Genomic DNA, 13,341 nt, shown 5'->3' with positions numbered 1-13,341 from the left:
TTCTTTTATGTTGATGTACGATACGAACGACCGAGGAATTGAATACAAAGTTCACCGTTGTCTTTGGCTGCGATCTACCCCTTACTGTGCGATCTTTCTTGCGACCGAGCTGGAGTGATTTTAGTATCGATAATCTGATAGTGGAAGAAGGGTTTCCTTTGTTGTAAATGCTAGTTTGTCATTTCTTAGTAAATTATTTGTGTATGTTTCATTTATTGTTAGTGCATAATAAACGCGAAGGTGAAACGTTGAAAGTAGCGAAACAGCCAGATGCATGTGAAATGTAGGAAATTGACGCTTGTTCAATCCAATGGATTTTCTCGAACCTTATTTGTCGTTATGTGACAATGGGATAAGTTTTTCTTTTTAACTTGGGAAAGTATTTTTTTTAGAAAATGGAAGTCGTGTAGCTGTTGGTTTTTATAGATACTTCTATAAAGTATCCGAAACCGATTTTTGAAGGGTTTAGAAAAGGGTAAGCTTTCAGTTTGTGATCTAGTTTATAAAAGGGACCATGAGGATTATTTTATTGTTACCACCAGAACGATCAATTTTAGCCGAAAAACCAATCCACGAGAATTATTTTCCCGTTTTAATCTCTGACTCCGCGTCGGCACGCCCTTCCCCTAGTTTCAAAAATGAATGGAAAAATTGATCGGGGTTCACGAACATACTAACATTTCCAACTGTGTGCCTCCATTGTTTCGATATCGAGCATCGATGATAACTTATATCTCGAAAACGTGTAATGCACTTTTCATTTGATGCAGAAGGGAATTCCAATTTTCCGAATTTAAAAATCGAACAGATTATATGAATTTCCCGGGATCCGATCGTTGTCGGGGATGAAAATAATTCCGGGCGATTGTATGTCGGACATTTCCTTGATTAAACCAAGGCGCAAGTTCGGTTGGATCCGAATGAACCGCGGTCGACACAAAAAAAAAGGAAAAAAAGAAGAAGAAGAACAGAAAAGGACAGAGCAGAGAGCTCGTCGATCTTCGACCGGCTGGTGGGAGGAATTATTCATGAATTTAAATCGAAGCGTTGCACGGTACATTGATTGCACCCTTTCGATTCTCCGCGCGGCCAGAATCGCCCTCCGCCTGCTGCGGGCCCTATCAATAATTGCGCTCGACCAATGTGCCGAAAGCAGTATTTCACGCGATTTAACTTTCTCTCTTTCTCTCTCGCGACGCCTGCGAGCTAATAAATCGCACCAGCTTCCTGGTACAGTAGGATCTTGATTAACCGAGTCAAAACTCTTCGCGATTTGGACCTTTCAGTGTTTTGGTTATTCAGTGACTCGATAATTCGGATTCTTGGACTACAATTTTGTTGTATTTATTATAACATATTATAGCACTACAACAACTATATTGTAAATATATTTATTATAACAGTTATAATTTACTACAACTATGTTACAATTCTGACGAAAATTGACAACAATCACATTTAATCTGGTAAAGAAATAAGACTTCATATGAAATTCTACAATATTTCGATCCTAAAAGAAGCTTTACCCGAATCGATAAGGTATTTTCAGAGTTAAGATAAAAAATCTGAGTGGACCTATATTCTTGTTACAAACCATTCCTCAAGATATGTACGATCGAATTTTGCAAACATCTTTCGAAGAACTTTTTCTCGACCCTGTATTTACCTGAACAGTTAGTTGCCTATTTAAATCGGATAATCGAGGTTCAACAATAGTTGGAAAATGCGTCAGCCGTTTCTCGTATCGGCTGCTGCGCCAGTCGAATATTTGTCGAAGAGAATCCCAGAGCCGGACTTTCATTCCCTTAACGTTTCAATTTCCCCGGATTGCAGCAAGACTTCTGCTACATCGCGACGCTCCGCGGGATCACCTCGGATCCCGGCCGAATCCTTTGGATTTCTCTCTACCTCTTGCCATCGTCTCTTATCGGGTCGATGATTCTCAACCGGTATTTCGGCGCTCATTGATATCGGTATGCCTCGTAAATCCGAGGAAATTACGGTTGCCTTAGTCCGCGGACTCGAGAATTGGGGATTCGAAAAGCGGGGCTGCAATCTGATATATCAGGCTCTTGTCTAATTAATTTACTAAGTGTTAAATAAGTTTCTTAATCTTAACGCGAATGTATTTATGATACCTCGTTTAAAAGAGTGTTTCTAGATAAGAAATTTCTCGAGATTATTAAACATTTCATTAGGTTTCAAATAACACGAAAACTTCACTAAATTTCTTCAAATGATTAGACACCACGGTTTTAAGTATTTCCGGTGCAATCACCTAATCAGCTAAGTCTCTTTTACTCTTACTTTATCTTATAACAGTAGTTGGAACATCACGAAAGTGGTACCCTGAGAAATGTAACCTAAGAAAATCTCAGTTTTTCTATTGACTTTACGCGTTCAACTCACTGGGACAAATAATCGATGTTTACAGCAATCGTAATTTTAATCATCTTTGGAACACCGCACAATTGATACCACGAGACACCCAAGGAAATTCTACTTTTTCTATTTCCCTTATGCGTTTGGCTTACTCGCTGAAATAATCGGCGATACTTAGAGCGGTCGCAATCGAAAGAAGGCGCTCTATTAAAGGGAGTCAGGTGAAAGGCGTTTAACCGAGGGTCCACGCGAAAGATATCGCGGAATACAATCTGGTAAAAGCCGACTGACCACGGCGTAGGGGGCTTAAGGGATGGTCCGACCGGATTTATGGAGCCTTAAATCCCGGCGAACGTTCTTCACCCCCCACGCTGCCCGCCAAACGCCATTCTTCTATTCGGGGGTTGCTCCTCCGTGGAAGGTAATGCGATCTCCTTGTCCTTCCTTGTGAGTTGCGAATCAACGAAACGCCACGCCGCGCCGCCATTGCGAGGGGTTGCACGGAAGACTGCTTACGGGGGGTGGCCGGAAGCCGTCACGTTTGACTTTCGAACTTTCGTTTCCTGCGCGAGGATTTGAATGGCCGCGGGCGGAAAAGTTTAAAAGATACTTCGCCGCGATTTTCTCTTTCACTTTCCTTCCTATTGGAAGCTCGCTAGAATTTTCTAGAAAAACATTGCGACTTCCTTCGCGAAGGGAGAGAGAATTGGGAACAAGCAATGGGAAAATTTCAGATATTTAGTCTTGTTCTTTTTATTCAAAGAGAACCGGCGCCGATCGGTGTCCAAGAAACGCTTGCATTCGAGACACGCGCATCCAAGAAGAAAAGTGGGTACGAGTGGAGGAGTCTTAACACGGAAATTTACATTTCATTCGAAGATGTTATCAATCGGTGCCTTTCATCTTATTTTCGAGAAGGCGATACTCCGCTTCGCTTCCCGAAAAATATGATTCGAGAGTTATAAAGGAAATGTATCTAAAAAATGTAATTATTATGTTAACCCTTTGCACTCGATAATATTCGATAGTATAAATATTCATTATTTCCTGATGAAGTATCGATAACGTTATTTGCAACTAATGTAGAGAAAAATCTTCCATCAATTAAGAGACAGAACTATTTTATCTTTGTATTTCACGCGTTGATACCTTACACGAAATTTAATATTGAATTTAAAATTTTACAGTTTTACTGTGTGCAATCAAATTGCGACTAGAAGTCGCCCCTCGAGTGCAAAGGGTTAAACTATGTACACTTTCAAAGATATTATTTTAATATTACATAAGACTGAGATTTTTCACAGTTGTTGAATGTGTTAAACGAGTGTTCCTCGCTTGTTAAACTGCCTACCGAAAGAGAGACAGATCGGATAACGATGTTCGAGAGTCATAGGGGAGCTTAACGTATTCTAAAAGGAATGGCATGGCTTGCATAACGAGCGAGATGGTGGGCACGTCGATCGATAGTCAGCGCGTGAGTTTCATCTGAGACACGTGCGTTGTGTGAAAAACTTACGCCGGTAACAAGATTCAGCGGTAACCTATCTGTGTATCGAAAGGATTCGTTGATCGATTAACCAATCTTCGCTGCGCTTCAACAACTTCTTCATTTCAATCGTCCTCTATGCCTCTTACGGCTTCCCCTTTCACGTTCAATTACACGATCCGAATTAACGACCCCTTTCTCCTATCAGTTTCATTTAAGAAGGTAAAGACACAACGGATTTTTTAGTCTTTCACGCATATTGAACGTTATAAACATCATTCAATAAACGTTCACGTTGCTTTCGATCGTAAAAATTGCACAAATTTGTATTTCATTTGACTTTTTCTAACCTCTAGTTTCCAAGAGCTAAATGAACGAACATCCCGTTTTCTAGGAACAATAGAATAAATTGTACAATAAATATAAAAGAAACGTTAAAATAGTTTTTTTTCAGAATAAATGTCTTAGCCTTTTCTTTCAATTCAATTTGTCGCGTAATATTGCAGCATGAAATGAAAAGCGTAATGCTCAAAAATTCACTGATTAATTTCGAGCAATTTGAAATATTTCCAGACGACAAGCGTGCGCTAAGGCATAGTTAATACAGGAATTTTCACTAAATATTTCAAGCACGCAAGCCCGTTCGAGCCTTCAAAGTCACGGATAATTCACCGAGGGACGAAGTCGCCTGAGTGGGCTGTCTACCTACTCATTTTGACTAGACTGTATTTAAAATAAGTGAGACGAGAATAAAGCTCCTGAGGATGAAACTTTATATTAGCTCCGACGAAGGGTTGATCGACATTCTTGTCCCTTGAATCGGGTAACCGGATCATCCACCTTATAAAGGGATAATTTATATTCTCGTGTCATTCATGCGTCTCACAGAATTCTTTAGCTATCATACAACGTCAATCTACCTGCTCATATTTTATAAATATCTACTGGTACATCTAAAAAATATATTAATTAAGAATGGCTTTCATCAAGCTGACAAAACTGAGAAAAAACTTAATTGTCACCGCGCATAATTATCATTAGTAATAAAAACAGTTATATTTTCATATTTCACTCTTTCCACCGACTAATTAAAGACTTACACAACAGGTACAAATCCAAGAGGACGTTCAAAAAAAATTTAAAACGCAACTAATAATCTCTGTTTCCACGCGCGAAACAATGGAATCTCTCGTCAAAAACTGAATCCAAAACAATGAAATCTCTCGTCGATAACACAATTGAATACGATGAATTTCCTCGTGAAAAACTCAATGGAAAAATATGAAATCTCTCGTCAAAGACTGAATAACAAACATTGAAATTTCTCGACAAAAACTAAATTGAAAACGACGGGTTTCCTCGTCGGAAACTGAATTGGAAACTATGAGATCTCTCGTCAAACACTGAATAAAAAACACTGAAATCTCTCGCCGAAAATCGGAAACGCCGAACACGGATCGCACCGACTCGCCAGCTCCACCGGCGAACAGAAAGACCCGTTCACCTTCTGCCCATTAGTATTCTCAGTTTTTCGGCGGGCGGCGTACTGCATCCGCGGTTCAAAGTCCCCGATGACTCAGTGGCGCGCGTGCACGCCGGAACGCGTGCGTTTTATTCGGGGCACGTGCGTGCCGAGGAAGCTGCGCGAAGAACCTCCCCGCCGTCGGCCAATCGACGGGCATCGAGTCAGAAGAGGGGATTGATGTTTAGGGGTTCGGTGATCGAGCAACAAATAATTAATGAACAACTGCGAACGACCGACCACGACTCGTTTCCAGCTAACGCGACGAAGAAAGGGAGAAACAGAGAAAGAAAAAGACAGAGAGGAAGAGAGAGAGAGAGAGAGAGAGAGAGAGAAAGAAAGAGAGAGAGAGACACTCAATAATTCACCGTCGACGAAATTCTCTCGCCCTCGATCCGGATTTCCCCGCGCCAGGAAAGGGAAAGTAAAAGCTGGAAAGGCAGGTGAACGTTCCGAGGTAGCAAAGGGGATTGATAGCTCGGTCACGTGCCACTGATCCTCGCCACTCGTCGCTACCTAGGAATCGCGATAAATCTTGCAGGCTTCGCACCTTCGAGGATCTGAGGGATGGCCCGAAGGGACTGTCAATGTGCTCGTCGTTCGTGTGCTAGTTACACCGTTATGAGCTCCGCCGAGACGATTAGAGACATCTATATTAAAGGATGAGATGGTCGTTCAACGATTATCTTGTGGAATACCGTGTTCGGATTAGGTTCTCTCGATCTGATCGAATTTATTGGTCTATTCTTGTGTTTATTAGGTGTGGTAGCCTTGGGTTTCTACGAGTGTTAATTGAATTTATTTCATTGAACTGTTGAAAATTAGCGTTACCAGTCGAGAGCATTTTTAATGCTACTTGGAACGTTCTGTTAATTTGATGGTAAAGTTTTGAAGGTGTTAATTGAACTTGTTTCATTTAACTTTTAAAGGTTGCTGTTACCAGTTCATATGATTTTTGATAATGTTAAGTGAACGTAAAAATGAGAATGAAAAAGGATAGGATGGATGGATTTTCTCCTCTCGTTGCAAGTCACAAAAGGCTGCAAATATACGTTACGCATGTACCAAGGGGTAGCCACGACAAACGATCGCTTCGTGGGCGCAACTGTTCAAACAGAATAATTAGCACCTCTCAACCTGGCCACGGCCGATGGACTACAAGCACTGTGTACTTTTCTGTCTCGTGGATAGATCTGTGTTGTTTGCTATCGGACGGTCGATCCCGCAAAGAGAACATACCTATCTATCAAACGCCACTCGACCGCGTGAATAATCACGTTTTCAGTGTCGGTAATAAAACTTTGTCGACCATAGATAATAGTGACTGATAATATACTAAACAGCAAGTACAAGCTGATCTTTGTATTGTACTTTATATCATAATAAAGATCTTAATAGAAAAAAATAGCTTCTCTTCTAAGAGAATAGAGCACGAACTTAGTGAATGAATTTAGTGAACGATATATTTACATATCACAGTTACGTTATTTTCGTTTCTAAGTATTTGTTTTGATGTTTATTATGAAAGTAGCTTAGATCCTTAAAAAAAAACCGTTTAAAAATAAGAAGGTAATGTAGTATCGTAACTATCGTAATCGTAATCTTGATTTGCTTGAAAAATCGACTTAAGCCATCTTCAAAATAAACGGTTCAATTATTTTAATTTGTTATTGAGTTTAATTTATTTTGGTATACGCTGGAATATTCATCTATAACTTCTGCACTGGTGGTCTCTTAGTAGAATCTTTCGACGGTAGCTAGGGACCGACTGCGTTCATAAACGGTGAGAAAGAACCCTCCAGCGTCTCGTTATTACGGATACGAACATGCAGGGTCGTTGCACGCGTTAATATCACTGTTCGTCGCGGTTTCGAGTCGCCTTTCTCTTCTCGCTTTACGGTCCATTCTGTGTTTCAGCTTCTTATTGTTGCCGGTTAATCGTTTAGTTCTGGTAAACGGCTGGGCAACGATTTCATGGTCACTTCATTTTGTTTCGTGATTCATTTCTCGTTTCTAGGGCGTGATCGTAAGTTGCTGCATCGACGACGATAGAATTCATTAACTGACACATAACACTACCAAAAGTATATAAATATTTTGTATTTACCATAAAATCTGCTATGCAGTTCTACATTCAAACAATCATCTCGACAATCGCAGACGAATTCCTAAACGTTCGAAGACTCTAAAAAATCAAGTTCAAATGCACTTAAAAGCTAGAACCAATTTGATTTTTCTATACGAAGAGCCAGACTCTTCTACAGAAACACGCCTCTATATTCAATCCTGAACAATTTCAGCCTGAAATATTCTCTGATAAACAATCTACGCCCTCGAACGTTTTCAGTCGGACGTGTTCCATAGGCACAGACATTAAAACGTTCCAATCTCTTTTCATCGAGCGCGCTAGTATTAACGAACGACACCGATCGTTAGCTTTGTGCATGTCTATTCGATTCGCGCGCATAACTTCCATTATGTCGACGGTATCGATTAAAAGGACGCCGGAGGAAAAAGGGGAAATACAAGAACGGGTGCATTAACGCGAATCGGCAAAGCACGTTCGAGCCGCGCTGGGAGAGAACGGATTGCGCGATTCAGATCATCAAAGTAAACGCAGACTTTTGCGAACGCGGGGCTTGTATGAAAGTATGAATGCTTCATTCATCGGCGCGGAAAGCGGCCAGTGAATGGGTGTCTCTCATGAGCGTAGATATCTGCGCGTTGATACCTGCGGGACCGCTTAAATGGCCCATGAGCTTCCTCGCTACCTTTTTGCATCAACTCGACATCTGCATCGCCTCCCGTCGATACTCGTGCCTTCCGCTGTTCAACGTCTGCTAAATCGCAGACCTTCGGATAAGAATTTTCTCTAGCAAAGGTGAACACAATCGGTAATTTACAAACAAGCGTCGTTATTTTAAAACGAAAAACGTTTTTAGCGAACTATCAGCATTTATTCTCGCGTCTCAAGCATTTAGTTTTGATACGGCATTATTATTTATTTACATTATTACGAGCTCTTATAGAGAATTCATATTTGATGAGTATTATATAAAGTAGAACCTCGATTAACCGTGTATTTCTCGTGATCTAGATCGTCAAGAGTCTTCGTTAAATTGGAATTCAATAATTGGCATTCTTAGAATGCAAAAATAAATTAAAGGATGTGTTTTCAAGCCTACGTTTATTTAGACTATTAGACGACTAATTTAATTGGATAATCAAGTATCTACTGCAATAATATTTGAAACAGATCCCTTCGCACCCAATAATAAAGCATTTTTTATTAAACACGTTTCTTAGATCATATAATAGAAAATAATATCTTCAAAAAACTGCGAGAAAAAGGACAGATAATACATATATCCGAACATATAATCGATATTATAGAATTTTGATCATTCACGATTCTTATCTGAAACATCTTCCAAGCTCTAATAATCGTTCGTCATAAAAATTTCTTTATTTCAAACATTCTGTTCGAGAAAATCGGAAAGAATAAAATGAAATTTTCCTTCTCAAGGAAACTCGAACAAATGGCAGTTCCTCCCTCGCAAATATCTTTCAGTTCCGCGTTTCGCGTGCCTCCGTCTCAAAGTACAGCCGCGATTTCTCGGAAGTCACATTTCACAATTTTCCCTTCGCGGCGGAATGAAATCGCCTCCGGGCGAAGAGGACGGAATAAAAACGGGAAACCACTCTTTAATCTCCTTCAACGTGAGAATTACGCGCGAAATCGTTTCCTTTGCCGTCGAATAATCGACTCGCAGCGATTTTTAAATATACGTGGCCAGAGTCTCGAATCGCGAGCCTTGATTTCGTGGTCGAGTCACGGAAATGATTCCACGTTGGCGTTTAAGCGTTCGAACGGTCGCTGAAAGCGACTTCGTCGCGGAAGTGGTCGCGAATGCGGAAGGTTCGAATATTGCATAACTTTTTCCTCGATCGTCGGGGATTGTGCTCGAACAAGTTCGCCGCAGGTTCGGAGTTTTCCGCGAACGTTCGCGACGATTCTCCCGAGCGCGACAATGGTTATGTCTCCTCGCCGCTTAGAACTCCGCGAAACTTTTCTACCGATTATCGTTTACGGCGTGAGACGAATATCCAAACAAGTTCCCTACTTTTACCAGGGAAATCCTCGCCGCGTCGGGTACAAATTACCCGGCACCGCTGCCCGTTACGAAATAGATATGATAATGCGTATCGTTGTTTTATCCGTGATACCCGGAGATCTTAATGCCACGAGGAAGTTGTAAAAAGGTTTTCTTCCGCCGCTATTCCCGTCACGCTTTGTGAAAAAATTGCCGAGCGATCTGCTTTTGTGTTTGATGAACGAAACATAGTGAATGTTGCTGTCATTCTTTAAGTTTTATGTGGCTATTACGAATTTCGAGCGAATACATGTACTCGTATAGTATTTGTTGCTATATTTATCGATCGTAACGTGGACATAACATGTGTATGACTTCAAAGCAATGGTGTAATATGGGATTATTCTATTTTATTGCTGACAAGTATGTTCCTGTTGTTGATTAACTGCAGGGTAAATGCACTTTCTGGAGAAACGCGTTTCTCCGTGGTAGGAGTTACTTATGGTTCCGATGAAAGTATATTTCATTTCTGAATGTTTTATAATCCTTTAATGCAACAGGAAAGAGGAAAATGTAGTTTTCTTTGTTCTCTCTGATATTTGTTTCCCTCTGCGCGCGTGGAACTAAAATACACGCGAGACTGAATGGAAAACTCGCTTCCGTTTTGCAATGCCCTCTTTTTTTGCCTTCAGATGCAGTGTTTGTCGTATCCTGTGCATTTTCTCCATTGTGTATGCAAGAATAACGGCTCTTCCACTCACGGTCCATTTTATTCTACGTTTCCAAATAATCTTCTGCTGTACAATGAAGTTTTCAAAACTCACCCTATCACAGAGAAGGGACTAATATATTCCGTCGTATTGCATATTTTACAGTTACATATTACTACATGTCCAAATTCTTCGTTTCTACTAAATTATTCACGACAAAGTAACCTTGCGAACCGCGCAAGAAATCATAGAGGTCAAATCAAAGATTAAGGTCAAATGCAAGCGACCGGTTTGCGAGAAAATGTCGCAGCTATGATTGTTTTGGAAAAGTAGGGATGTAAAGTTCCCTTATCCTTTTTCTGTGAGACAGAAGAACTTCACTCCTCTTATTCCAAAACAATCATCTCAACGACATTCTACTGCAAACTATTCATATGCATCCGACCTTAATCATTAACCCTTACAATTACACCAAGCTTCGCTCGCGTTCCGCTCAGAATACTTTCCTCGTCTATTATTTTTGACGAACGAAAATACGAGATCGAACCAAGATCAGACCAAGATTCATAGCGCAGACGCATGCGTTATAAACAACTGAAGAATATTCGATCAAACCGAGACCGGATCAATACCTAACCGATAGTGAGAGCATTCGGCCAAAACCGAAAGGCGAAAGAGAAAGGGAGAAAGAAGAGAAGCAGGAAGAAGGAAGAGAAACGTGGAAGCGGCACGCGTGACGGTTCCGAGCGAGAGGATCGCACGCGGCGCGTCGCAGTCCCCGAAAGAACTCACCCTGCTCTGCTTAGTGAGGTTGGCGCCCATCAGCCGGCAATTCTTCGTGGCGTCGAGGACGTTCCGACGGGGGGTACCCTCTCCACCGGGACATTCCCCCCGTCCAGAGGGTGCAGAGGGATTGACCCCTCCTGCTGTTCCCCAACGGTGCACTCGTGCTGCCACCCTGCCTATCGGGCCCTCGACCAGTCCCTTCAGAAGTCGCAACGTGCCACTCCTGTACGAGAGTCTTGCGCGGACACCACTAACCCCGCTACTACCACTGGCAACGTCGGTATTCTTATCCTGAACGCGGCCGGTCCGTTCACTATCACCAACAACACCACTGCTACCACCACCACTGCTGCTGCTGCTGCTGCTACCGACAACACTACTGTCACCCTCCACCTCCTTTTTTTCCAGCGTCTCCTGCTCCTCCTCCGCCAGCCCCGTCTCCGTCGTCTCTCGTGTCACCTTCGACGACGGTCCCGAACGCAACCCTGAACGATCTCCGCCACCCTCCGCTGGATGTTGTCGCAGCTGTTCCGAAATCGTTGCAGCTGGAACGCAACCGGTCGGCCGACGAACGTGTCGCTCGCCGAGGGAAGAAGGCTCTTCTCTCTCTTTCCCTCCCTTAAAAAGATCTCGGCTAGATTCCACGGGAGATGCCGAAGACCGAAACGCAGAATGGTAGAATCGTTTAGGAACCAGGATAACTCGTAGCGGGAATAGAATTTCGATGCTAGGGCGACACCGGCAAGGGGCACGCTCGTGTTTCTGGAAGACCTACGTCGACGGGGGAGGACGGGACGTACGGTGGCGACGGTTCCCTCCGGTCTTAGAAGATACATACAAAAAAATAGATATCTCGAGGTAGAATTCACGAGCTAAAGAGTACCAGGCGTCCTCCGCAGCAAGGACTAAGGCAACGATCTTTGTCAAGCGTTTCAAGGATTCAACGTTCCCCTCGCACCATCAGCTGAACGCCTCGATCATCTCCCGGTTGCCAGCTTAGGCGGTCGCCTGTCAACTGCCCGGCGGTCTCACTGTCATGTCCCGCACCGCGGTCGTCATTTGAATCCCTGGGTGGACCAACGTGCGCTGGATTCCGCGTCTGAATCGGCCGGCCGCTCCACTTTGATCGTCGAACCCGAACTCTAGACGATTCTCATTTAAACTTCCTTCCGGCTTCCGTTCGAAGTTGCCTCGATTTAATCGCACACCAGACGCTCCGGGGACTTGCTCGCGACACCCGACGACGGGGGTGGTCTCATTTCGACGGAAGTCTCAGACGATCCGCCGGTTCTCTCTCTGATTAGTGGAAGGGTGGAGGGCGAGCGGAACGGTTCTCCTCGGATATTCGTGAGATCTCGCGGCGGGCGGAAGACGAAGAGGACGAAGCTGCGGGTTCGTTAGGCGACGGGTGGCACGCGTGAGAGAGGAAACCGGCGTGCGTGGAAGCGGGCGGAAAACACGAAGATGACGTCCGTGTGGCGCGCTGGTTGCCGACCGACTGACTGCCTGTCGCCGATTAACGGCCTCCCTTCGGTCTCTGACTCACTCCAACCCTCGGGGAGGATTTCTACGGCGCGGCGCGGCACGGTGCGCTTGCGTGGGCTCACCGACGCTTCGTACGCGTGCATACGTAGCCGCGCGATGTTCCGGCGAGCTGCCGGCTACCTCTCGACGATCGTCCGCGTGTTCCGCGACGCGTTATCGCGACGCTTGAAAAATTCTAGAGCCGACCGGCCCGACAAAGCGGAGAAAACGCTGCGTCGGCCGATCCTACTGTCTCTTCTCTCGCCATTATCTGGGGTTGGGGATTCTGCTGGGATTCTGGGCTACCGGAGCAGGGCTCGGTAAGGTGTTTTCGACAGTGAATAGTAGATTTCAGATAGTATGATTAGTTTCGAGAAGAACGTAGATTATATGATTAAAAAAATGTCTTCAGATTATTGTTTATTTTTGTCAAGGTGGTACAGTAAAAGTATGAAGTTTGATATTTAATAGTAAACTTTGCAGAATACGTGAATGTGTGAAACACAGAAAAAAAATAGCTTCGTTCCTTAATTTACGTGTAATTTCTCTTCGAGTCAGTTTTAAAAAAATATCATCCGTAATTGATTTGAAAATGTTAAACATTTTTAGTGAACAACTTTCGAGTGTAAAGGGTTGAAATAGTGGAAATAAGTAGGTCGAAATGTTGTTTCCTTTAAAAGTTTTAGTCTAAATTAAGGACTTCGTAAGCTTCGAAAAGACAGTTCTCGAACTGTATTTCTATGTAACGAATGCAACCAGATTACATACTTTCCAAACAATTTATCTGAAGCAGCAAATAACTAAATCGTGTAAAAGGTAAAGTAAGATCTAAGGGAT

General features: G+C 43.0%; 1 protein-coding gene across 15 annotated transcripts in view; it reads right to left on the bottom strand.

The window, feature by feature from the left end:
- The window catches only part of LOC116430874 (uncharacterized), a 375,145-nt gene that overhangs the window by 41,364 nt on the left and 320,440 nt on the right, over positions 1–13,341 (bottom strand). For 13 of the 15 annotated variants that reach the window (XR_012998703.1, XR_012998704.1, XM_076368027.1 and 10 more), the window contains one exon: positions 10,987–11,598. The exons of the other annotated variants lie outside the window; for them this stretch is intronic. Coding sequence is in view for 11 of the 13 variants with exons in the window: in XM_076368027.1 (XP_076224142.1) it covers positions 10,987–11,598 (612 nt within the window). In the remaining 2 variants the exon portion in view is untranslated. The remainder of the gene's footprint in view (positions 1–10,986; positions 11,599–13,341) is intronic. 15 annotated transcript variants of the gene reach the window in all.

Source organism: Nomia melanderi, chromosome 5 (genome assembly GCF_051020985.1).
Source record: "Nomia melanderi isolate GNS246 chromosome 5, iyNomMela1, whole genome shotgun sequence".
In the NCBI taxonomy this organism is placed as follows: Eukaryota; Metazoa; Arthropoda; class Insecta; order Hymenoptera; family Halictidae; genus Nomia; species Nomia melanderi.
This window is presented reverse-complemented; position numbering and strand designations above follow the sequence as displayed.